At 39.5% G+C, this 27,266-nt stretch overlaps 1 protein-coding gene across 2 annotated transcripts in view; it reads left to right on the forward strand.

Annotated features, from left to right (window-relative positions):
- The window catches only part of LOC145312264 (uncharacterized), a 43,060-nt gene extending 16,426 nt beyond the window's left edge, over positions 1-26,634 (forward strand). For both annotated transcript variants that reach the window (XM_080151499.1, XM_080151500.1), the window contains exons 9-10: positions 9,001-9,098; positions 26,331-26,634. In XM_080151499.1, the coding sequence (XP_080007625.1) occupies positions 9,001-9,098; positions 26,331-26,431 (199 nt within the window). In that variant the 3' untranslated portion in view covers positions 26,432-26,634. The remainder of the gene's footprint in view (positions 1-9,000; positions 9,099-26,330) is intronic.
- Positions 26,635-27,266: the final 632 nt, after the last annotated feature.

The raw sequence follows: 27,266 nt of genomic DNA on the forward strand, positions 1-27,266 counted from the left end.
ACCGCAGGGTTAGAACCTTCGCAGAAACCCCACCCCCTTAACTGATTATATGAAAAAAATAATGCTTTTTCTCGTGTTCATTCGAATCCGGTGGATAGGAACCGGTTCTCATCCATGCGAAAAAACTATGTCTAGCATCGTATTATAAACGGCTTTCCGCGGATATAGAATGTACAATCATAAGATTAAAACCAGTTTTTGTAGCCCCGAGGTGCCGAAGGCACCGCCTAAAAACTGGTTTTAATCTTATGATTGTACATTCTATATTCGCGGAAAGCCGTTTATAATACGATGCAAGAAAAAACTATTAGTGCTTGATAGGCACTTTAAGGGAAAGCACGGATTTTTCCTTTTAACTTTTTTCCTTGTACTGAAAACTTTTATTTAGAAATTCCTTTATAAGTAAATACTTTTTTACCTATCCTATAGAATTGTAAGCGGGGACAGAGACTTTATTTCGGAAATTCAAATGCTATTTACTTATGTAATATTTGTATACATTTTTAAAGGAAAGCTTTTCTTCATTTAAAATGTGTCTGTGTGTATGGTTGAAAGCTATCTACCGAATATTTTTGTTGAAAATTTATTATAACTTTCTTAAAGATTTCATACCTTATTCAATATTATTGTTAGCTAACAGAATGTCTTTTTTGTGTGTGTGTTTGTCTGTCTGACTGTGTGTACCGAAGGATCTTGCTAACCACTGAACCGATATGGTTCTCCCTTACAGTGAAGTTGCTCATTGACCTCTATCGGCTCATCCGCTATAGTGTATAGTAAATTATCTATAATACAAAGTAGAAGGATGTCTGTCAGTCTGTCTGTCCGTCCCTTAAGATCTCGGTAACCACTGAACCGATTGGATCTACTCTTCAGGGAATCTTCCTACTGGTCCTGTGGTGGTTTTAGGCTATTTTCTTGGGGTGTGGGACACCCCCAACCCCCCCAAAAATTATTTTCTTGGGGAGTGGGACACCCCCAACCCCCCAAAAAATTTTAAAATTACCCATCATTTTTTTTGATGAAGCAGATGATATCAACTATTTGGTGCTGCACCACATGTACTACATTTTTTAGTTACCTCTTGGGGCAAAGCACCTTGGGGCAAAGCCGCCAGTAACCTATAAATTGTAGCAACTCTATAATTATCATCAGAATGCCAGAGCATTCAGTTTCAACATTAAGACCTTTACTGTAGCAAATATTAAACATTGAAATTTGTAATGACTGTATAAAATATGCTCTGCCTTTATAGATGTTGTTATCCTTGTTTGGGCAAATTCTTTTTAGATTTTTACTTTTTTAACACATTAAATGAACCCAGTAAAAGTGTCTGACTATGACGTCAGAAAAAAATAATAATTAACCAATGAGAGACCGCTATATATTTTACCATTGGTCAATTACAGTGAATACTGGCTTCTCATTGGTTAATTGTTATTTTTTTTGACGTCATAGTTCGACACTTTTACGAGGTTCCATTAAATGAGTTTAATAGATTAAAATCATTGAATATCTAACTCTGTTCCTTATTGTAAGAATGCAATTTAGAATTGTTATCCTCCTTTAAGAAAAGTGTAAAAACTTGAATTTAAAAAACAGGGACGATATTGCTTCATATTATGGCGAATTTTATGATTTTTCATTTTTGTACTCGTGAAAAATTGTCTGTAGTACGATGTTATTCATGATTTATCAGTACGGCTTAGAATCGGTTCTAATCTAGCGGATATTAATCTGCTTCTTAGCCATACTAGAATTTTTTTAAAAAGAATTTAAATTTTTAAGTAAAGCATTTCTTAAACTACATTATAAGAAACTAGCGGCTTCATCCCTAACCTCTTTCTATTACCTACCCAACGGAAAAAATGCGAATGGATTGCAAATTTTCGCGAATAAATGGCGAATTCGCAAAATTCGTAGGAAAAAAATCGCGATTTCGCAAAATTCGTAAAAATTCATAAAAATTTAAATTGGGGGGTGGGGGATTTTTTTGTTTTTTTTGGGAAGTTGGGGGTGTCCCGACCCCTAAGAAAATAGCCTAAAACCACCACAGGACCAGTAGGTATATTCCCTGAAGAGTAGCATCTGATCGGTTCAGTGGTTACCGAGATCTTAAGAGACAGACAGACGGACGGACAGACAGACAGATAGACAGACATCGTTCTACTTTGTATTATAGAAGGTGAAATTAAATGAAAGTGCTTTCATATAATCTTTAATCTTTATCTTTTTAGCTTTTGTTTACCCCTTCGAATACATAGTCCCTAGATGCTAGTGGCGCTTCAGTTAGTGTTAATATAAAGACCAACACACACACAATAATATAGAGAAGCTGCACTACTAAGAAAGTTGGATGTGAGTCCAGGTCAACTCTCCATACATGTAAATTCCTGGGAACTAAAGGGATAAGACAATGGCCGATAAATTTATGTACATCCAAAACGATGATACACAAAATTACCCTCTCCGTAGATTACAATTAGTAGTTGAAACTTTGGACAATCGGATTGATAAATCAATAAATCAAAATTCAATAAAAGTCCCCAAAGTTGTTAAGCTCACAAAAAAGGAAACGTTATTATAAACTTACTAGAGTTGGCTCGATATAATTATCTCCCTATTGGCTAGTTTTCTATATGCATATCTATTTCTCAATAAATCTATTTTCCTCACCCGGCATTACTATCTAAAAGAAAGTAAATATTTAATAATTTAAATGATTTTAAAAAGATTTTTTAAATTATATTTTTTTCTTTACATTACCATCACTAAAGGGTTAATGATGCTGATTACAATTTTAGTTTAATATTTGACCACACAAAATGTCGCCACAATCGAATTCTTTTAAAACAGAGTTTTCTTAAATTTATTATATTATAAATTTAAATTTTCTCTTTTATGATTAGAAATTAAATACATCAATATAAGGTAAATAGCTACATGAAATAAAAAAAAGGAATTTATTTTTAATAAAGTAAAATAATGAGTCTTATCGTTCTGGGCAATGAGAGTATATTATGGATTATTGGAGCACTATGAGTTTTAGTCATATATTCCTTGGAAAACTTGAGCTCGTTTATAGACATTTATTTCCTATATAGATCTGACATGGATCTTGAAGCAAGTAAGCAGGCCGTTTTGTACATGTTAAAAATTGGAAGATTTCATTAAATAAAAGTTATCGCAAATATACTTAGTAAATAAGACGAGTGTGATAAACAGCCCAATGTCCCCTCCCTAGATATACCACACTTTTCTGGGATCTTGCTGAGTCAAGTATCAACTGTTGGGAATATCAAAGGATGACTCCATGCAAAATTTGAGCCGGATCCGGCCAAAACCGGCCGTGAATTTTATGAAAAACCGGTTTTTTCCGGTTTTTAGGGGGTATCTGTAAATCGATTCAGCTGGAGCAAAACCGGTTAGAGGTACAAAAAATTTTACTTCACATGAAATTTAGCCAATGCAATTGCCTACAAAAATGTACTTCATCGTCAATTTGATTGGACAACTCTTTCCCCTCCTAAATGTCCATTAAAACCTCGGAAACGGCAAAAATCGCCAAAAATCACGCCTTCGGCGGCAAATAACGGCTAAACGGTAAGCCGGAGGCGAATGAAACATAAATAAAGAAATGTCTGCCTCAAAAAGTTGTTCAACATCAAAGAGATGCTTGAAGTCTCTAAAACGACTCCTTCCCCTCCTTTAAGGGGAAAAACTGAAAAAACGTGATTTTCAAAAGTATGCCCACTTTGTGGGTGTAGGGGGCACTGAACCCGTCACCCCAGGGTCACCAAATATAAAGTCTAGGCGGCCCACAATGCTGAATTTTCACCAAGTGAAAGTCTTGTGTCATTATCTCTTATAAGAAAAAAGTTATTAATTAATTAAAATTTCAAATTGTGATATTTTGATGGATTTCTTTGATGAAATGACAGGCCGGTCAATTTTTAGGCCATTTTTTGCGGTTTTTGGGCCGTCACGCCCAAACAGTTTGAGATAATCTCACGGGACCTTTTGCCCAACCTAAGTCTGGTTATTTGTGAGGTCTAGGAAAAAAAAACAGACTTATGCAAAAGATTATAATTATAATCTTTACACAGAAAAATGGCACGAGCTGAGGGTTTGAGGGGGCAAAATGAGCCGACCAGCGATTTTTGACGGCACGCAGCGACGTCGTGCTTCATCCAATCCGGGATTTTTTTTTTCTTAGACCTTACAAATAACCAGACTTAGGTTGGGCAAAAGGTCCCGTGAGATTATCTCAAACCGTTTGGGCGTGACGGCCCAAAAACCGCAAAAAATGGCCTAAAAATTGACCGGCCTGTCATTTCATCAAAGAAATCCATCAAAAAATCACAATTTGAAATTTTAATTAATTAATAACTTTTTTCTTATTAGAGATAATGACACAAGACTTTCACTTGGTGAAAATTCAGCATTGTGGGCCGCCTAAACTTTATATTTGGTGACCCTGGGGTGACGGGTTCAGTGCCCCCCACACCCACGAAGTGGGCATACTTTTGAAAATCACGTTTTTTCAGTTTTTCCCCTTAAAGGAGGGGAAGGAGTCATTTTAGAGACTTCAAGCATCTCTTTGATGTTGAACAACTTTTTGAGGCAGACATTTCTTTATTTATGTTTCATTCGCCTCCGGCTTACCGTTTAGCCGTTATTTGCCGCCGAAGGCGTGATTTTTGGCGATTTTTGCCGTTTCCGAGGTTTTAATGGACATTTAGGAGGGGAAAGAGTTGTCCAATCAAGTTGATGATGAAGTACATTTTTGTAGGCAATTGCATTGGCTAAATTTCATGTGAAGTAAAATTTTTTGTACCTCTAACCGGTTTTGCTCCAGCTGAATCGATTTACAGATACCCCCTAAAAACCGGAAAAAACCGGTTTTTCATAAAATTCACGGCCGGTTTTGGCCGGATCCGGCTCAAATTTTGCATGGAGTCATCCTTTGATATTCCCAACAGTTGATACTTGACTCAGCAAGATCCCAGAAAAGTGTGGTATATCTACCCCTCCCTCCCTGTTTGAATTCAACTGCAACGGGGTTCAAATGTTTAAAGGATTCTTTCAACATTCTAGATGTGTGTGTGTTTATGTGCATTTTACCAGCTAAATTTACAGATGATCAATTGTGAGAGCTAACTATTTGTGCTTTATTTAGTAGCTGGACAAAGTGTCTCAAAAATCAGCCATGTGACGTCATAAAAATGAGAGGAGAAGTGGAAAAAAAACATAAAAAAGATATGAATAATCCCTCATTTTATGACGTCATATGGCTGATTTTTAGAGACACTTTCTCCAGCTACATAATTTATAATTTAAAGTTATTTTTATTCTTTGTTTGGCAACGTTTTGAAGTACACATAAGTCTTTCGTAAGCTAAGAAGCTTAATTTATACAGTATTGTATTTTTGCAGTAGAATTTCCAAACAACTATAAATTCCCTCTAACCTATCATTAACTATTACAGTCTCATCCATAACAAACCTGACCTAACCTAACCTAAGTTGGAATATCTAAACTTTGTGAAAAGTGCTTCAAGAGTTATGAAAATATGGTGCTTTTAATCATAAATTTTCTCTGATTGAGAGATAATAGACATAAAAAAAGATAGATCATTGAAAAAACATAAAATAATGCTCCTATTATATTACAATGGATTTATTATCACTTGGATCTTTCATCAGATTACTATGTACTGTAATAAAGTGAAACTTTTAGCTGGCTAAAATAATGATCCCCCCCTTCCACTTCCTTTACCCCATCCGTTGAACTCTATATAACTCTAGTAGGTAAGGTACATAAAGTCTAAATTCAATGAATTAAAAGTACTCTTCACAAGATTTGTAATTATATTTTCAAAAAAGACTGTTCATTAGAATTTCATATCTTTTAGGTGCGCAGCTACTCATTAACTAGGTTATGAAAGTTTATCTATCTACCTTAAGTAAATTGACTAAATCTTTAAAATCCTGCTATGATACATTCAAAATTAGATATATTATTACTTGGATGTTGCACTAAATTTTCATGTACTCTGATAATGTAATGCTCGCAACTGGATAAAATAACGATTTCTCCCATAATAACACAATTAATTAATAAATAATAAATATGATTACCTTGATCCACTTGTAATAGGATGCAATACTCTAACGCCCACTGGTGGATATGAGGTTAAGCAACAACCAACCTTTGGTTGCACGACCTTTGTCTGAGAATCCTAACTGTGCATGGTAATGAGTTGCGCCTGTTTATGGGCTAAGGCAGCAGTAAGAAACATTTTTAACGTCTTTAGTTATGACGCAGTTTCGAACCGAGATTGGAACCTATTACATCAACGACGACGAGCGAATACGCTACGTATAATAAATATGATAACGTTTAATAGTGTCCCTTTAGATTACAAAATAAAGACTCGAGGAAAAGGAAATAACATTTCAATTTCACTATTTTCCCTTCCTTACACTAAGTAGGAAATTTATATATATAAGGAAATTTATATATTTTAAATTCTCAGCATATTTTCAACTTTTATCTTTTATATATAGTACATTAAGGCTAATCAAACATTAAGGTTTTTTTCCATTGGGTTCGAAAGTTAGTAAAAACAAAAATCGAAGCATTTTTTGTTAATTTATAATAATAAGTTTATGAAAAATAATAATGTTAATCACAATTCAAAAAGTCCTGCAAGTTTATAAATAAGAAATAAATTCTTTTAAATTATGAAAAATTTAAATTGAAAAGTCTAATTTTGTCTGGGATCTTAAGGGATAAGACAATGGAGATAAACTATCAGGGAGTAAATATATACATATATATTAGACCTATTCATGAAAATTAGGGTTGGGCCGAATATCCGGCCATTTTCAATATCCGGCCGGATACCGGATATTGAAACTATCCGGCCGGATATCCGGCAATATAATCTTTTATATTTTACAACAAAAATCTCTGTTTTTTTAATCTTAAATGGCTTTTATTTTCTTATTATTGAAGCTAGAAGAACAATTTTTTTCTGAATATGTTTATCTTTATGTAAATTTTATATTAGAAATCTTAAAACATAAATTTTTGCGGTGGCAGCAGTACTTGGCAGCTGCCAGCCGCAAACCGACGGTTGGCAGGTAAACGGCAACGGATTTTATGAATTGTAATATGTCATGAAGATATATAAAAAAGCCTAAGTTTAAAATTTGAAATCTTTAAGTAAAAATTTGCGGTCACAGGAACCGTTTAAAGATATCTGGAGACATGGAGGTTCAGGAATTGCAGGATTATACCTGGAACCTGAAATCGACTTGAACACCTATATTACATATGAGGATGTACGACTATAGGATATTTTAGTATTAGATAACATGAAATGCTTTGTTTAAGTAAAAAAATATTTTTACTTTTTACCTGAATGACCTTACCAGATTTGCTGGTATCCTGTGCCTGCCAGGAAAGAGGTATTAAAAAAATTTCAACTCTCAGTTATGTGTCATACCCATATTTCGGAAGTCACTTAGTTATAGCCCTCTACCGGCCAAAAAAAATATCCGGCCCAACCCTAATGAAAATACCATTTTTCGAGTTTCATTCTTCCGCTAACCTAAACTGAGAATAATATCTTAATAAGTTGTTACTATTAACAGTGAAAAAAGTGAAAATAAAAAAGAATTTTTTAGGCCTTTTTAAAGGGCAGTTTTGAAATCCCGTTATTTTATAAAAAAAATTAAACGCGAGAATGGCTTGGAAGATGAATTTAGGTGTTCTGCATATTTCAACTTAAAATCATAAGGCCAAAGATATAATATCCCAAAAAATCTTTTTTCAACGTCTACTCTACACCTAGCGCTAGCAATTTCTTTTTCCACAGGTATAAAATGCATGATTTCAGAAAACTGACTGGCGCTAGGTGTAGAGTAGACTTAGACAAAAGATTTTTGGGATATCATATCTTTGTCCTTATGTGTTTAAATTGACATATGCAGATTCGCAGAAGAGCTTAAAACCTGCACATTACTGAGATATTGTTAAAACCGCCGTGCTACCGTTATCTATTGATATTTTACATGCCTGGCGCTAGGTCGCCAGTAGAGATAGAGAGCTGAAATTTTGTACATGTATTTCTAGGCCCCTAAAGTAACTTAGTAAGTTAGCAGAAGAATGAAATTCGAAAAATAGTATTTTCATGAATAGGTCTAATATACTTGATATATTCAGGGATAAAGGGGTGTACAGATGTGTAGGAAGCTATACTATATCTAACTATACCAGGGAGTAAGGATATATATACTTGATATATTCAGGGATGAAGGGGTGTACAGATGTGTAGGAAGCTATACTATATCTAACTATACCAGGGAGTAAGGATATATATACTTGATATATTCAGGGATGAAGGGGTGTACAGATGTGTAGGAAGCTATACTATATCTAACTACCAGGGAGTAGGGATATATATACTTGATATATTCAGGGATGAAGGGGTGTACAGATGTGTAGGAAGCTATACTATATCTAACTACCAGGGAGTAGGGATATATATACTTGATATATTCAGGGATGAAGGAGTGTACAGATGTGTAGGAAGCTATACTATATCTAACTATACCAGGGAGTAAGGATATATATACTTGATATATTCAGGGATGAAGGGGTGTACAGATGTGTAGGAAGCTATACTATATCTAACTATACCAGGGAGTAAGGATATATATATACTTGATATATTCAGGGATGAAGGAGTGTACAGATGTGTAGGAAGCTATACTATATCTAACTACCAGGGAGTAGGGATATATATACTTGATATATTCAGGGATGAAGGGGTGTACAGATGTGTAGGAAGCTATACTATATCTAACTATCAGGGAGTAAGGATATATATACTTGATATATTCAGGGATGAAGGGGTGTACAGATGTATAGGAAGCTATACTATATCTAACTACCAGGGAGTAAGGATATATATATACTTGATATATTCAGGGATGAAGGGGTGTACAGATGTGTGGGAAGCCGTGCAGGATCCAACTACCGCTACAAGGAGAGTGTCTATATGGAGGTTGAATTTAATGACCAAACAGGTTAGACAAATATTGATTTTAGATCCATAATATTTTTTATATTAGTATTTTTTTTGTTTATTCATAAAATTAATTAAAAATTCAAAAAAATTAAATATACTACAGCGAAGCTAGATTATGACTAGAGTCTATCCGTGCGCTCATCTGTTTATCCCTATACGCTATGGGGGGATGTAATTTTCTTGGCTGCTACTTAAGATAAACTGCTAATTTCAATTGTAAAGTTTCCCTTTTCTAAGAGTAACCTTTTAACAACTCATTTGGTCAGTCGGTCTGTTGGTAATGCTGCAAAAGAAACATAATATATCTTTTTATGAGGTTTCGCGATTTTTTACATTATATCGTATCATTAATTTTATTTCTTTTTTCTCTTTTTTTTATGGTGTCTAGATATCTGTTTTATAACATATTTGTTTTCCAAATAAATTTTTTCCTTATGGATGATAAAATCTTTTAAATTTTATTCTTGGCATATTTGATTCTGTCATACCTAATACACTGATTATATATTATTACTTGGATGTTACAACAGATTTTAAAATTCTCTAATAAAGTTTGAATCGCAGCGGGCTAAAATAATGGTACTCCCTATCCACCCCATCCTTTTCCGTCCTACTGGATGAATGAACTGATCAATAAATAAATTCCATATTAGCAAACTAAATTGACGATATTTTACCCTTGTCAATATATCCACGTATATCATATATCCATTCTTAATATATATTACCTAATTTTCATGATATTTTTCTCCATGGTTTCATAACCAAAAACACATGTATAACCAAAATGTAATCTTATATTAATTTGATAATTGTAAGTAAGTAAACATCATAAAGATGGTTGTTAAAGAGTAGAATTAAAGCATGTAAAAAATGTTTTGAGACCTTTTCTCTCTGGAAAACGTTGCAAAGGTATAACAAAAAACACCCATACACATAAATGGACACTTTCTTTAAGAGCACAACCCCTTTTCTTTCTAACGAAATATATCGCTAACCACTGAACCTATGTGGTGAAAATTCATATAGGTTATTGCAAGGTTTATAACTATTTTGAGGGTAGGGTATCTCAACTCTCCCAAGAAAAAATGACACCTCTTTCCCTGGTCCTTTTACGAATTTTGCCTTAATTTTTTTTATCAACTCTTGGGGCAAAGCCCCTAGAGGCTAGGGCTAGGCCGCTAGTATACTACAACATAAAGAATTAGCTTATTAATAGCAAAGCCTTTGCAACATATATTAGGACCTTATAGAGTATCTTAGCTTCTTAAAAAGGTTGGGTATTTGGCCTCTTATATATTTTCTCTATGGTATACTAAATATTTATAATATGTAGGTAATTGTACATTACATCCATACAACAACATCAAAATATTTTCATATTATACTTCTCATTAATAAACAGTCTCTAGTATTCCGGATACATCAAATAGTGTGTTACAAAATGGATTTTATTATTACTTGGATCTTACACCAGATTTTCATGTTTTCTTATAAAATGATATGTTTAGCTTGCTAAGATAACAATTCTCTGCTTTACCCAATCCTCTCCTACTGGATGAACGAATTGACAAATAAACGAGTTCTATGTTAGCAAGCTAAATTGACGACAATTTTTACCTGGCATAAAATCCACCTATATTCTACAGCCCTTTTGGTTACCAACAATTAAAATCGAAGCTTTTCTATATTCTTGCCGCTCTGTCCGTCCATACTTACTCAACGGATTTAGGCTTGTAAAGTCCACACCATTTAAAATGATTTTTGGAACAGTAAGGTACAATCAATTTAATAGTGACCACAAGATTCACATTTATCTTTTTAATTATAATTAGCGGACAGAAATTTATGGTCGCTTTAATAATATAGTTACCATTTTTTCAACATATTATCAAATGTTTTGTTAAGTTCAAAGTGTAACAATTCAGAACAAATTATAAATTACCACCAACTTTGTAAAATAACTTAAAGTCGTTTTGAATTAACATGTCAAATTCATTTCACATTTCGTTCATTCGTTCAACTATATTTTACAAAGGTGTAATATATTTGTATATTAAAGTAACAGAATGTTTGTCTGTCTTTGTGTCTATTTGTACAAAATGATCTTGCTAACCAAAGAACCTATATGGTTCTACTTTACAAGATGGCTTTTTATAGGTATTGGGAAGGTTTTTAACGATTTTGGGTCAGGGTACCGAAAATAAATCTCCTCTAGAAAAATATGATGACCCACCCTCACTAAATTTTTATGTAAGATTTATCTTTTTTGAACTAAAATTTTATTTTTTGATATTTCTTTTTTGAACTAAACTTGAAAATGGGGAGGAATCGCATAACCCCCCCCCCCCCCTCCAACTCTTAACAGCTCAAGAGCTACTAGAGGCCTCTAGGAGCGTAACCGCTAGTTCACAAAATGATACTTAATACTATTTTATTTTCCTTTACTCTTGCAAACTGTAAGACAATAAATGTAAAGACAATATTCTCTTTACTAGGTCCATTCATACTCTCAAAGTAAAAAGAACAATAATATTTAGTTGTACATAAAAGTATCAAGAGGAAAGTTTTCATCTATTTTGGAGAAATCGCCCCTAAAAAATTTCTTGTCCAAAATATTTGTTCTCTTTTTCTTTTTAAATTCAATTGGAATTGGTGAGGGGGGCGACTCCCCCCACCCCATACTCGAGAGTCCTTAGATGCCCCTAGGGGCGAAGTCGCTAGTAAACAAAAAGAAAATTAAAATATTTGTACAAATTGTAAAATTTTTGTAAAAATGAAAATTAAATAAAGGGACAGATAAGACCATTTGCAGAGTAGCCACTGGATTTCCTACTGGAAAAGAAAAAAGAAAATTGCATACTCATTTTCTACTTGTCTGTGAACATATTGAATAAAGAAAAATATTTGAGTATCCGTTCAACTGTCAGTACGTCAGTGTCTTGTATTTAAGATATACTTCTAAACTATAACATAACTATCGCATTGTATACGTATTATAGACAGCTTTCCGCCGATATTAAAATGAAAATTTCTAAGATTATGTTATCCCCAAGGCTCCATAGTCCCGGGCTAACAAAACTGGTATTTATTTTATGTTTTCTTTTTTATCATTATCTGTAATTTGATGCTATACATGATTTTTCACAATTACTGAGAACCGGTTCTAATCCAGCCGATATTGATCGGTTTCAGTGCCATACTTTACTGAGGAAAAAATATTCTTTTACAATTTATTTTGTTTCAACTTTATTCTAAAACAAAACTGAAGGTGTTTTTGTTTTGTCTGTGCAATTGGAAAATTATTCAATTCATCCTTTTTATAAAAGTTTACAAATGAATTTCAAACAAAACCAAAATTTTTGTTTTGAAATAAAAAAAATAAAAGCAACAATCCTAGATACTTAAAGCGAAACCACTTACAGGGATAAGACAATGGCCGATAAATTGATAAACATCCCCAATGATGATACAATAAATACCCTCCTTTGTATATTACAATTAGTGGTTGAAAAGTTTGGAAGCTCAGCTAATGAACTAACCAATCATAATTTGATAAAAGTCCCCAAAGTTGTTAGACAACATAATAAAAAAGGGTTATTATAATACGCTAGAAACTTTTTTAATAAACAGCCCAATGTCCCGTCCCTCCCTATACGTGTTTTTCAGCTGTCGTTGGGGGGCAACACCTCGTAAAATTGACGAACATCATTTGCCCCCAAAATTTAATTTAGATTTATTTCGCTAGTTGGTTATACCTTATACCTATTTTTTTTTTCAATTTTCGAGACATACATTTGGGGAAGTAAATATCTGGTAAGCCGAGCGTACTCGGCCCACGGGGTAACGAGTTCGGATTCAACGGGCCCTAGCCTTTAAGTATTCTACCAAACAAACAAGCAGGATTCAATCATACAGAATTATATATTTTAAACTGAATAATATTTACAAGTTATGTTTACTATATATATACAACAAAAATATGACAATAGTTAGGTTTGAAGGGGGTGTGGGGCGCTAGGGCTTAGCGCCCGACGGTAGACAGGCTGTGGGGGCAGCGGTGGTAAAAGGGGAGGCAGTGCCTCCCGATTATATAAGTGCATGATGGACTCGTGATAATTGCATGTTCAAGTCCCCTCCCCACATTTAGGCAGGCTTAGTTTGACCGCCGGGTGCGGGGTTAACAGCGGTCATGAGATGGATAGTGATATAATAGGATTAGTGCGGTGGGTTTGTTATCATAAGTCACAGCGAAGCAACTCTGTATTGGGCCTGTCCGTATGGGTGTCGTATTACCACAACCTCCCCTTCAAGGGTTGCGTGGCTCTTGAGACACCAGGCCTTGAACCTGGGGATACGACAGCCGGCTCATGCGCCGGACAGGCAGTTCCTGGGGCACAGCTCGATGGAGGACAGCTCGGGCTACACAGGCTCCTCGGGACACTCGTTGCTCGGTCTGACTGTGGTTGGTGATCAGCATTGTCAGCTCCTGGTTGGCTTCTAGGCGTGGGTTGGCCACGGCCAGGCCTCGCCGCTGGAAATTTTGCCTCGTCTGCAGGATCAGTTCTGTCTCGGCTGGTAGCTGGACACGGAGGCCTAGGCAGATTCTGGTGGTTCCTAAGGGTGGAATGGTGATGGCAAAGGGCGCATAGAACTCCATGAGGGCGCCTGCTTGATTCAGGTTGCTTGGCCTCCTAGCTCCTACCCGGATGGGGATGGCTGTCATCAGCAGGGGGCACATGGCCTCTTCTTCTTCTTCTGGGGCGGCTTCTTCCATCGCAGTGGCTGGCTCTTCTCCTACAGGTCCGCTGCTGGCTGGCAGGTTCTCCATGTCTGCGTCAGGGTTCCAGATGGCATCTCTGAGTGGCTCTGGAGCAGGCGGCGGCGGCGGTGGTTCGTTGGGTTGCTCCTGCAGGTTTTCCTCCACTGGGTCACGATCTTGGCCGCTAGGCTGTGGGGCGGCCGCGGCTGGCTGGTGCACTGGGAACTCTCCTGGGTTGCTAGCTGCGGGCGCCGCCGCTCCAACTGGCAGCTCGGTGGCATCCTCGTCGCCGTCCACGTCAACTTGGATGTCCTCTGGGATCTGGTGGGCAGTCACATCTCCAGTGTATTTGCGCAGTCGGCCTACATGCGCGGTAACTTCTGAGATCCTGGCTACTGGAGAGGCAGGTTTGATGACATAATGGACTTCTGTAGCTTTCCTCACTACTTTCCAGGGGCCAGTCCATCTCTTGGTAATCTTGGCTGCCTTTCCTGGCACCAGGCGAGGGGCCAGGTACCAGACCAAGTCTCCAACCTCATACTTGGCCGTGCCTTCGTAAGCTGCCGCGCTCCTCCTGATGGCTCCCTCCTCCTTCTGCTGGATGGCATCATAAACTGCATAGTAGCGCTGCAACAGAGCTTGGACGTTGGCTGGAACTGAAGCATATTCGGTCTCTGGCAGCCGTAGCACCATGTCCACCGGAAGTTTGGCCTCTCTCCCAAAGAAGGCCAGGAACGGGGTCACACCAGTGGACCTACAGGCCTTGGTGTTGTAGGCAAAGGCGATGGCAGGCAAGTGGGGCTCCCAGTTGTTATCGTCTCTGTCTAGGAACAGGCGCATGCCTGTGTTGAGCGTCCTATGAAACCTCTCCACTCGGTTGGACTGCGGATTGTAGGGTGGTGGATGTGTCAGGCCAATCTCAAGCCGGGAGGCCAGTTCCTGGAATACCTGGCCGGTAAATTCCATTCCATTGTCGGAATGGATCTTCAGGGGGCATCCGAACGTGGCCAGGTGGCGGTGCAACAGGGCTTCAGCCACCGTGAGGGTGCGCTTGTTGGGGATGGCGTAGAGGCTGACAAACCGGCTAAATCCATCTTGGCAGGTGAGGATGTAGCGGTTCCCAGCTGGAGTCTCTGGCAGTGGCCCCACCAGGTCGATGAATAGGACTTGCTGTGGATACCCCTGGCGGGAGGGCACGTGGATCCCCTGCTTCAGCCTCTCCTTGGTAACTTTCTGGACACACTCAGGGCAGGTTTGTACCATCAGGCGGACGTCACGGGCTAGGTTGGGCCACCAGAAGTGCATGGCAACGCGGGCGATAGTTGCGTCCATCCCAAAGTGCCCAGCCATGGGGGTCCCATGGGCTAGAAAGAACGCATCCTGCTGGAGGGCCGAAGGCAGCAGGTATCTTGTCCTCTCTCCCGTCAGAGTCTGGTCAGTGGTGGTGAGGCAGCCATGTTCGTCAAGGCCCAGGGCTGAGAAGCGGCTGGCGTACTGCTGCTCGTCTCGTTCCTTGCCACGCAGCTCAGCCTTGGTTGGGGCCTTGCCATCAGCCACCCATTGACGGACACGGAGCAGGAGGGGGTCCTGTGTCTGGGCTTCCAATACTCTAGCTGAGTCCAGTCGGGCGGCAGGAGGCCGGCTAGCTGCGGGCTCCCCTAGCTGGGCCAGGTTGTGGATATACTCAGCCTGCTCTGCTAATTCTTCGGCGCTAGCCGTTGGCATGTTGGCATCTTCCCGGCGGCTGAGGGCGTCGGCGTTGGTATTCTGGGTGCCAGGCCTGTGGCAGACGGTAAAGTCTAAGGCCGCTAGCTCCTCCTGCCAGCGGGCCACCATCCCTGTGGATGTGTTCAGTGATTTCATCTGTAGCAGGGCAGAGGAATCAGTGTTGATCTGGAAGCTGCGGTAGGACAAGATGCCGTGGAATTTTCGGATCCCATAGATAATGGCGGCCATCTCTCCCTTCCAGGACGGGTAGCGCGTCTCAGGGTCGGTTGTCTTGCGCCCCACGGCGGCAATCAGCCTCTCCTTGCCCTCCTGGCATTGACTCAGTATGGCAGAGATGGCGCGGCTGCTGAAATCTGTGGTGAGCTGGAACGCTGCTGGTAAATCAAACCTGGGCGGCGCTCGGATGGGGGCCTGTCGGAACTTGTCCTTGAGTTGCAGCAGCTGGGCTTCCATCTCAGGCGTCCAGGTTAGGGCCTTGGCCGTCTTCTGCCGATTCATCTCGTATGTGAGGTCTGCATACTCTGGGATGAACAGGCGGTAGTATCCAAAGAAGCCCAGCAACGCCAGCAAATCTTTGGGGGTGCTAGGGGCTGGCCAGTCCAAGATGCGGTCAATATAGTCCTCTTGCATGGCTATCCCCTCTCGGCTGAGGGTGTGACCCAGATAATCCACCTTGGACCGGAACAACTTGGTCTTGGCTGGCTTGAGGCGGATCCCTCCCCTGCGGTGGGCTTCCAAGACCTCTCGGAGCCTGGCCAGGTGGGCCCAGGTATCCTGGTGGAAGGTCAGGACGTCGTCAAGGTAGGACTGGAGGTTGGCTGTGCCTAGTGGGTTTAGGACCCCTGCAATAAACCTGGAATAGACAGACGGTGCCGTAGCCAGGCCAAAGGGCATCCTTTTCCATTGATACAAGCCCCTGGGGGTGGTGAAGGCGGTGCAGGGCCGGCTATCCTCAGACACACGGATGGTGTAGTATGCGGCCACCGCGTCTAGAGCACTGTAGACACGGTGCCCGCCAGCTCGTTCCACCAATTGCTGGATCCTAGGCAGGGGGTAGCTGTCCAGCTCCAGACACTTGTTGAGGGCCCTGTAGTCGACGGCCCAGCGGGTGCTCCCGTCCTTCTTCTTGATGGGCACCAGGGGGCTGCTCCAGGCGGAGTCCGACGGCTCTATGACTCCTTCCTGCAGCCAAGTGTCCAGTTGTTTCTCCAGTTCAGCCTCTTGCCGCGGGTTCAGATCCCTAAATCTCTGGCGGATCGGCTGGGTCCCTGGCTTGAGGCGCAGCTGCAATTCAACCACATCTGTGCAGCCGGGGGTAGAATTGGAGAAGACGTCCCTGTACTCTGACAACGTAGTCCAGACCTCCTTCTTGAGTAAGGGGTCCTTGCGTAGGAACTCATTGTCTTCCATCTCCAAGGCCTCCCACAACTCTTGCATATCTATAGGCTCAGCAGGTTCTTGGACCGAGTGGAGACGCGGGGGAGGCGTATCAGAGACTTCCAGAATGTCAGGTTTGACCAGCTCCCCTGCCACTGGGAGGCCAGCATCCAGCAAGAGGGGCACCTCCCCCTCATTGACCACCAGTACTCTAAACACAGTGGCAGAGCCAGGCCTGTGGGCATACAGGCCCTCTGGAATAACAAGGTCCTCCCCAAACCTCTGTTCTGGGGCAGCTAGTTGAATGGCATCCTTGGTGCGATGGCCTACTAGCTCAACAGGGACTGCCATAACCCCGCGGCCAGGCAGGACCACCCGCTTGGCTGTGCGGAGCTGGGGTGGTTGACCGTCAGTTGGAGTGACAGCGCTCAGCCTATACGTGGCTGGTGAGGGGTCAGCCTTGGCTCCGGGACCCACCGGCCGCGACTTGACGGGCTCGGCTTCTGGAGAGGCTGACGTGTCGGAGCCAGGCTTGGCTCCGGGGGCGTCCGGCCACGATTTGACGGGCTCGGTGCTGGGAGAGGCCAAAATGCTGGGTCCAGCTTTGGCTCCGTGGGCGTCCGGCCGCGACTTGACGGGCACGGCGCCGGGAGAGGCTGGGGCCTGAGAGTTGAGTGTGGCTCCGGGTACATCAGACCGCGACTTGACGGGTCTGGACTCGGGCTTGGCTGGTGGACTGGCTGGAGGTCCCAGGTAGAGGGGGCCAGGTGGACACGGCTGGCCGTTGATAAAAATGTCGGAGGAGAAGATTGGTTCTGGAGGGCTGGCAATCTCAGGAAACGTTGTTGGCAGGCTCTCCCTTGGCACCTTGGGCACTGGGGGCAATCCCATGGCTAGCAGGTTAGCGCCCTTGTGTGCGTTGAGCTCAGCGTCCACCCAGTGTGTGCCTTTCTCAACCACACGCGGCTGCTCAGGCAGGGGGCCTGGCAGAGGCCCCTCATAGCTTAGCTCTCTCTCGGCTGTCTCCCGGTCAATGGGGACGCCACGGAGTGGGATAAACTCCCCACGCGCCCACAAGCAAGGTGGTTGCATGTCGAAACAGAGCCTAGTTCCGAACTCCTTGAGAAAATACCCACCCAAGTTAAGAGGGTGGGAGAGGTTTCGGACCACAGTCACGTGGTATAGATGGAGTATAAGAGTGTGTGAAACTGCCATATATAACTCTTTTAATTTTCCAATTACCTGGAGGGGCTGGCCTTCCTCATTAGCAGTCAGGATCTGGGTGTTGTCCGGAATCAACATGCGTTGCACGCCCATTGCGTGCATGAGGTGCTCAGAAATTACAGCAGACCCTGGTACACGGTTGCCAGAATCAACCATGGCATCAACCTGTACGTGCTGGGCAGGGTCAGGAGTAGGAAACCTCACCCTGATATGGCAGGGGAAGTGGAGGTCCTGCCCTTGAGACAAGGGGGCCTCTCGTTCGGCTGGGGTTGGCAGAAACTTTGGTGGTGGCCGCACCGCAGCTATGGTGGTATCGCTTACCATGGTGGCTTAGACTGTAGCTTCGAATCACTAGAGCTTATTAATTATCACTTGGTCAACAATTTTATATTTATTTTTATCACTTGGTTGACTTTTTATACACAATGATGTGTTGTTATCACTAGGAGCTCTAGGTGTGATTCTGGAAGCACTGGCAGCAGGGAATGTCCGTCCTGCAAGGTTCAGAGGGGTGACGGCGGTAGGGAATGACCCGTCCTACAGCGCCGCTGGTTCGAATCCCGACAAATGGCGGCAGGGAATGGCCCGTCCTACAGCGCCTCGGGTTCGAATCCTGGGAGACAGCGGCAGGGAATTTCCCGTCCTGCCGTGCCTGTGGCTCAAAATCTGCTATCCGTCGCAGTGGTAGGGCTTACTTGTGTGCTGAAGCTTCGCAGCCACACATTGCCTTCTTAGGGAGACCAGCACACAGCTGTCTGTCTCGTAGGTTTGGCCTGGGTGTCCTGGGGCTTGTCCCAGCTACACTTGCCAATTTAGACTCAGTTTTGTAGCCGTCTGAGCTAAATTATCCGGTTGCCGTGGCTGCGCACCTAGCGCTACTCCTACACGACACGGACAAAGCGTCTTAACTGGCGCTTTTAGCAGGCTAAATCTGCTTGCCGTAGGCCAGAGGCCCACATATTGCGTTCAAAATGATGGAAATTCGACCTAAAAAGGCCGTCTCACGGGTCAGTTGGCTTCTCAGTTGGCGGCTGATTGTCCCCTTACTTGCCAAAGGGTCCAATCAGAGGTAGAATAGGCTAGTTCTGTAAGGCTCGATTGAAACACGCTGACACCAAGTTCTGGTAAGCCGAGCGTACTCGGCCCACGGGGTAACGAGTTCGGATTCAACGGGCCCTAGCCTTTAAGTATTCTACCAAACAAACAAGCAGGATTCAATCATACAGAATTATATATTTTAAACTGAATAATATTTACAAGTTATGTTTACTATATATATACAACAAAAATATGACAATAGTTAGGTTTGAAGGGGGTGTGGGGCGCTAGGGCTTAGCGCCCGACGGTAGACAGGCTGTGGGGGCAGCGGTGGTAAAAGGGGAGGCAGTGCCTCCCGATTATATAAGTGCATGATGGACTCGTGATAATTGCATGTTCAAGTCCCCTCCCCACATTTAGGCAGGCTTAGTTTGACCGCCGGGTGCGGGGTTAACAGCGGTCATGAGATGGATAGTGATATAATAGGATTAGTGCGGTGGGTTTGTTATCATAAGTCACAGCGAAGCAACTCTGTATTGGGCCTGTCCGTATGGGTGTCGTATTACCACAAATACACTACAGTACAGTACACATCAGAGAGAGAGGGGACAATAGGCTGTTTATAACATTAGTCACTGAAGTTTTATAACGTTTTTTATTCGTTGGCTCAACAATTTTGGAGACTTTTAATGGATTTTGATTAGTTGGTTTATTAAAATGAGAGTCCTAACGTTTCAACCACAAATTGTAATCTACAGAAGGGGTAATTTTGTGTATTAACATTGGGTATGTACATCCATTTATCGGCCATTGTCTTATTCCTTTAGATCCCTGAGTACACACCTTCTATTCTTTAGTATTGGATTTATTATTACTTGGATCTTACACCAGATTATTATGTACTGTAGGAAACTGAAACTTGTAGCTGGCTAAAATAACGATCCCCTCTTTCACCAACTCCCTTTATCCCATCCCCTCCCATCCTACTGGATGAACAATAAGTTATGTCCATGTTAGCAACCTAAATTGACGACAATTTTTCCTATGTCATAATATCCACGTATATTGTACATCCATTTACTCAGTATTTGCACTATCCATCCGTGTAAATAGTAGGAACACTTACTTTTTATCTCCAAGGATACAGGGTTGGGTCAATGTAAGATTCTCTTTAGCTGGGGTAAAATTTAAATTGTTTCGAGGGAATAGTGGGGTAAATAATCCACTAAATATTTTTGGCAAAAAGTTAAATTGGAGTGCATTAAATGTCAAAAAATCATATAATCTGAAAATTATAGGCTTTCAATCCTGGCGAGATAAGTTTTAGTAATTTTGATATTATGCATGATAGTCCTCTTCAAAATATCTTGACTAGCGACTACGCACCTCTAGCATCTAGGGGCTCTGTATTCGAAGGGGATAGAAAAATAGCTTAAAACCATAAGACATCAATCTGAAAATAAAAAAGCTTACCTGAAATAGCGAATCCAATCGACTCAGGTAGTAATTGATATCTTAAGCTACAGACAAAAAAAAATTACTTCTTAATATAATAGGATATACCTATTACCTGTCCGTAAATTGCTGCTTACTACACTTATATTATATTATCTTTATAATATAAGTATTATTGTGTATTTAATATATATCTATCAATCATTTTTCTCTACTTCTGTACAGAAAATGAAAAAAATCATATTTTCCTTGTTTTAAGTTGTGGATTTCAGGGAGGGAGCAGACATTGGGCTGTTTATTACACTAGTCCCCAAAGTTTTATAATTAGGTTTTCTTATTCATTGGCCTAACAACTTTGGGGACTTATATTTTGATTGATATATATTTATTTGTTCAAACTTTTTTAATCATTAATTGCAATCCACAGAAGAGTTAATTTTGTGTATCATCATTTGGGGTGTACATAAATTAATTGGCCATTCTCTTATCCCTTTAGATCCCTGTGTTACATCTGTAGATGAATCTAGGGGCACTACAGAGAAGTTGGGGGAAAGTAGGAGGGGGGGGGAGGCGTTAAGTCGACTAAGCAAAGCAATTCACTTTTAATACCAAAAGAAAAGTAAAATATATTTGGTATTAATATTTTTTCTTGGGGCGATTTCTGTTCGGGTGGTGGGTATACCCCTCCTTGAAATACATCCTGTTACTTCTGTTATGGATATGAATGACAATACCTACCAAATTTTAAGTTTTCTAATTCAACACAACCAGGTAGAGGTTTCGTGTATATTATGCCAACTATTTTGAGAATTTATTCAAATACACTAAATGCTTTTAAAAATACTAGCGGCTACGCCCCTAGAGGCCTCTAGGGGCGAAATTTTTTTTTGGGGGGGGGGAAAGGTGCCCCCCCCCTTGCATTTTTAATTTTAAATAAAAAAATTTATAAAAAAAATATTCGGGGGGGGGGGGGATTTTTCATTTTTTTGGGGGGTTGGGGGTGTCCCACCCCCCAAGAAAATAGTTATAAACCTTCCCGGTACCTATGAGAAGCTACCCTGTTAAGGAGAACCCGATCGGTTCAGCGGTTAGCGAGATCCTTCGGTACAGACACACAAACACACAAACAGACATCCTGTTACTTTAGTATAAGGATATATTACATAGACGTCCAAGGGGGGGGGGGTACAATGACATTACCCCCCCCCAAACGAATTTTTTCCATTTTACCCCCCCCCCCCCAAAAAAAAAAAAAAAAAAAAATTTTACCCCGGGGGTAAATTTTGGGGGGGGGTAAACAAAATTTACCCCTGCCAACAGATTTCAGGGGGAGTAATTACCCCCCCCCCCCAAGCAAATTTTACCCCCGGGGTAAAAATTTTGGGGGGAGTAAAAAAAATTTGCGGCATTTTACCCCCCAAAAAATAAAAAGCTTGGACGTCTATGGGATATAACAAACAATAAGGAATTTTAACCCTTTATTTCAATTGCCTTATAAAATACTAGCAGCTTCGCCCCTAGCCTCTAGGGGCTTTGCCCAAGAGATGATAAAAAAAAAAAATTATCGCAAAAATCGTAAAGGACCATGGAAATCTCCTTAATAAAAAAAAAAAAAAAAAAAAAAATGGGGGGGGGGATTTTTTGGTTTCTTGGGGGGGTTTGGGGTGTCCCACCCCTCAAGAAAATAGCTTAAAACCACCACAGGACCAATAGGTAGATACCCTGAAGAGTAGAATCCGATCGGTTCAGTGGTTACCGAGATCTTAAGGGACAGACAGACAGACGGACAGACAGACAGACGGACAGACGGACAGACAGACATCGTTCTACTTTGTATTATAGAAGGATATCTCAAAAACCTATACTCATTTTAATTTTAGTTCTATAAAGGAAAGAATTTTTTGTTGGGAGGATTAATCATTTTTTTTCTATTAGCGATCTTTCTTTGGAGGGTGGTGGTGCCCTTGTCAAAATTGTTATAAACCTTCGAAAAATCTATGAGAAGCTAAATTGTAAAGGAGAACCATTTCAATGCAGTGGTTAGTGAGATCCTTCGGTACAGACAGACACATAGACATAGTTCTACTTTGTATTGCTGCACTACAAATGGAATTACTTGTTCTTTTGTTCAAATAGCTATTTCCCACCAAAATAAGAATTTTATTCAAAGTTAAAGAGTGCACGAAATGTGTCAAATTTGTTTTAACCTGATATTGACAAAATAATTTTATGTTAACTACCAAAACATTTTACTTGAAAGGATGAAGGGGGTTTTAAATTTCCTTTTAATTTCAAAAAGGATTTTCATCTACAATACAAAAGAAAATGATGTCTGTTCGTCCGTCCTTCCATCCGTCTGAAGCTTAAGATCTAGGTAACCACTGAACCCTTTGGGCTCTACTCTACAGAAAATATAGATATTGGTACTGCATTGTTTTTTAGCTATCCTATTATATAAAGTGGTATGCTTTATTGTCTGTAGCGAAGGATCTTCTTTAGAGAGAGGCTACTTATAGGTTCGAAAAAAGGTTTTTAACTATTTCGATGCCGGGTATCTCAACTCTCCCAAGAGAAATCACCCCCTATGAAAAATGAAACCCTAGAAAAAAATTTCCCTTTCCCTTTTAAAACTAAAATTGAAAGTGAATGGTTAACTTCCCCACCCCTCATTTCCTCAAATGTCCCTAGAGGCATCTAACCGCGTTGGTGCTAGTACTTCATAATATTAATAAAAAAAGGTATTTCTATACCAAATAATCAAACGAGTTTTATAACCTGTTAGAAGAAGCGCCGTAAAGTGTCATGTGTGACGTCATAAAAATACGTCTAAATCCATCTATTTTTTTGAGGTTTCCTTTCCCCCTTCTCCATCCCTTCTTTTTAGACGTATTTTTTTTACGTCACACATGACACTTTCCGGCACTTCTAGGAATTAAACATAAGGTTGAGAAACTATAGAGTTGGTAGTCTGAAGGATGTTTAGAAATTAGAAATCTTTTATACAATGACATTATACATGAGAACATGCAATTTTCCTTTATCCCTATATTATTTACCCGATATTAATTTCAAACTTTTAAGCAAAACTTTGTTAGCAAATATATAATTTTTGACAGCTTGCTAATTTATTTTCATTTATACCTACCAATATAAACATGTTTGCAATATAAATTAAATAAATAAATAAGTAGTTTTTTTGTGCATTTGCCTAAAGTATGTTTTACACACAACTAGTTAGGTATAAAAGACAATATCCTTGTATAAAAGTGACAGGATCTGTGTCTGTGTGTACTGAAGGATCTCGCTAACCACTCAACCTATAATTATATGGCTCTCCTTTACAGTTTAGCAGTCCTGGGATGGTTTAAAACTATTTTGGGGAACCACTAACCCCTCAAGAAAAATCACCCCTAGAAAAAAATTACCATAAAACATTTTAAAATGCCACTAGATGGCTACACTTTATGACTTACTGGACTTCCCTTCGTAAAAGGGTGCCAAAACTTTTTCTTTTGAAAAAATTTATAATTCGGGGGTTGACTACCCCCTTCCCTCCCCCTACATCAAGGGCCCTTAGAGGCCTAAAGGGAGCGTAGCCGCTAGTATAAAGAAAAACACAATGCAGAAAAGGAATGGGAAAAACAAGCAAAATAGTAAAAAAAAAAAATTTAGTTATACTTAAAAGAATACACAAAGACATTTAAGAGCAATACAGGCACAACAATTATGAGAAAAAAAACTATTCACATATCGGAATTACTAGTAGCTTCTTTCAGGGAGGAAGGGAGGGGACAATGGATCTAAAATTCATATTTCTGACAGTCTTGGACTTTGGGTACCAGAACACATGCAACTTTTATCATTTTACCAAATTTCAAAGACTTTGGGTACCAGCGCAAAGAATGCCGCTAAAACAATTATTCTAAAGCAGACGACTCTTACTGAACTAACCAATACAAATACTAGCAGACAATTTGAAAAAAAAATTCAAAACAAGTTTATTTTGGATTTTAAACAAAATAGTTTTCGTCTGAGAATGGGTCGAATAAACCAGAAATTCTACTGTGATACTTCTGTAACTATCCATTCTAATCAACCCCTTGTCAAATATGAGAACCCCCCCAATTATGGTATTATTTTAAAGAAACAGCCAGTACTAAGGTTATACCTTGTATGATAAATTACAGACTATTCACAGGAAAATAAGACAGGATAACCTAATGTTAAATACTTTTCTTTCAGTGTTTAATAATTTCTTATTATACAAATCTAGATTGCAATATCTAAATTTTTGGAATTTTCCAGATATATCTGGTTTTGAAGATATTGAGTTAGAACTCTAAAATTGAATTATTTGCCCATTGTCCCCTCCCTTACTCCCTGAGCTTTTTTACTCATCGATCTTCGTTACTGTAAAAAATGAGAAAAGAAGTGTATTACATATGTATGTAAAATTAATAAAAACAAGTACAAATATGCTTAAAAGTAGCGAAGAAGAAAAAAATCGGACAACGTTTCTTATTGTTAAAAATAAAATCTTTAAGTTTATATGACATTAATAAAAAGTGATCATAGCTGACATTATAGAGACATGTAATTTTTCCAATTACATTACTGAACTTATGTCGTGTCTACTATATGAATATAATAAAAAGCAGTTGTGGCCAACATATTCTCATAACATTATTACTCCATTAATATAAAAGCTTAATAGTTGGTAAATAATAAACCTAATTTTCAACAAACAAAAAGTTTTTTTGTCGCCAAAATAAAAAAAAAGTTGGTTTTTGTTTTGAATCGTCAGGGGCAGTGATCCAGCAAATTAATTTTATTTGAAATTGCTTAAAATTTGGATATTTTAGAGGTGTAATGTTGGCGTAAAACTTGTTTTGTGGTGTAACTAAAGTAAAGTGGGTATGAATCCTGGTCTCTTGTCCCTGTGTATCGTGATAATAATATTCCCTCTTGTCCTCTTTTTCCTGTTAATGGCACTAGTAAATAATAAATAGACTTGCATAACATTTTAAGAGATTGATAAGTTCTGGAAAAGTCCAGAAGTTTCAACTTATGACATTGAAGCTTTTATTTTTTTTTGGGGGGGGGGGGAATAGAAAATCTTAATGGGCAGGAAAATATTTTTTTGGGGTGTTACGGGAGTTATCCCCCTCCCCAGTAAAAACCAGTAATTCGGTTTGAGAAATGACATAATTTACTGATTTGGTTTCAATGTTTTTTTTGGGAGGGGTAGTACATCCCCCCAAAATTTTTCTCAAATACTCATTCCAAATTTTTATTGTAATTCATAATTTAGTACATCCCCCTAAAATTTTTCTCTAATATTTATTTTACATTTTTATTGTATTTTTTTAGCTGCACTACAAAGAAATCTGTCTAACTCTTTTTACATTACGGCTTCTTTGGAACCGGTTCTCTGCCATAATGAAAAATCGTGCATAGCATTGTATTACAGACGATTTTCGACAAATATATATAAGATAAAAAACATAAAATTATTACCAGTTTGTTAGACTAGACATTTGGCCCATCAAGGCTAACAAACCTGATTTTAATCTTAAAATTTTGCTTTTAATGTCCGCGGAAAGCTATCTATAATACGATGCGATATATAGCTTTTTCCAATTTCAGGTTCATCCGGTTACAGGCAGTACAACACATTTGATGATGTTTTTGAGGGAAGAGTTGTCAACCCAAGCCGTCCATACTATTCTTCTTATTATCCCATTTAATGTAAAAAAAAATTGTCCTAGAACAAACGCAGGAATGACAAACGTCGAAGTGTACACTTAACCTAACCTACCCAAATTTAAACCATCTTATAGGTTTTTCAATGCCTAACCCCTGCGGGGGGTTGTAACTAAATTTAAAATTAACTGTTTTATAATTTGTTTTATATTTTCTTATTAATAAATAAATACACTTTTAATCTTAACTGTATTTTAATTTTTTGTTTGTTGACTTACAAAGTTTCCTTGTTGCCTTACTCTAGAGTAAAACACTAGAGGGAGAAAGGGTTAAATAACTGTATCTCCCCATCGCAATCGTCTTGTGCAACCTTCCTATTGGGTCATTGAAAATCAACCAATGGTATCGCTTATATTAACACAGCTAAGTAGCAGAAAATTATTTAGAAGCAGACGAAAGAGGTCTTTGAAAAATGAAGGGAGGTAGTTGTCTGTATATACATCTATACTATAGATATGTTGCCTTACTCAAACATATTTCTTGACAACTCGATTCCCTTAATTTCAGTATTTCAAAACAAACATATTTCTACCCAGATCTTTATAGGAGTTTAAACCTATAGGGCCCTATTTCTATTCTAAATTAAGAACCTTATGTAACTACCCTGTAAATAAGAAGAAAATTGATATATTAATACTTGGATGTTGCACCAGATTTTCATGATGAAGTGATTCCCGCATCTAAAATAAGGATGATACCACCCCCCCCCCCCCATTCACCCACTTTACCCCATCCATACCCAAGTACTGGATGAACGAACTAACCAATAAATGAGCAAGCTAAATTGACTTAAAATTTTCACCTGTCAATATATCCTCG

The sequence above is a fragment of the Acartia tonsa genome, chromosome 2 (genome assembly GCF_053477335.1).
Source record: "Acartia tonsa isolate MP-2025a chromosome 2, ASM5347733v1, whole genome shotgun sequence".
Classification (NCBI taxonomy): domain Eukaryota; kingdom Metazoa; phylum Arthropoda; class Copepoda; order Calanoida; family Acartiidae; genus Acartia; species Acartia tonsa.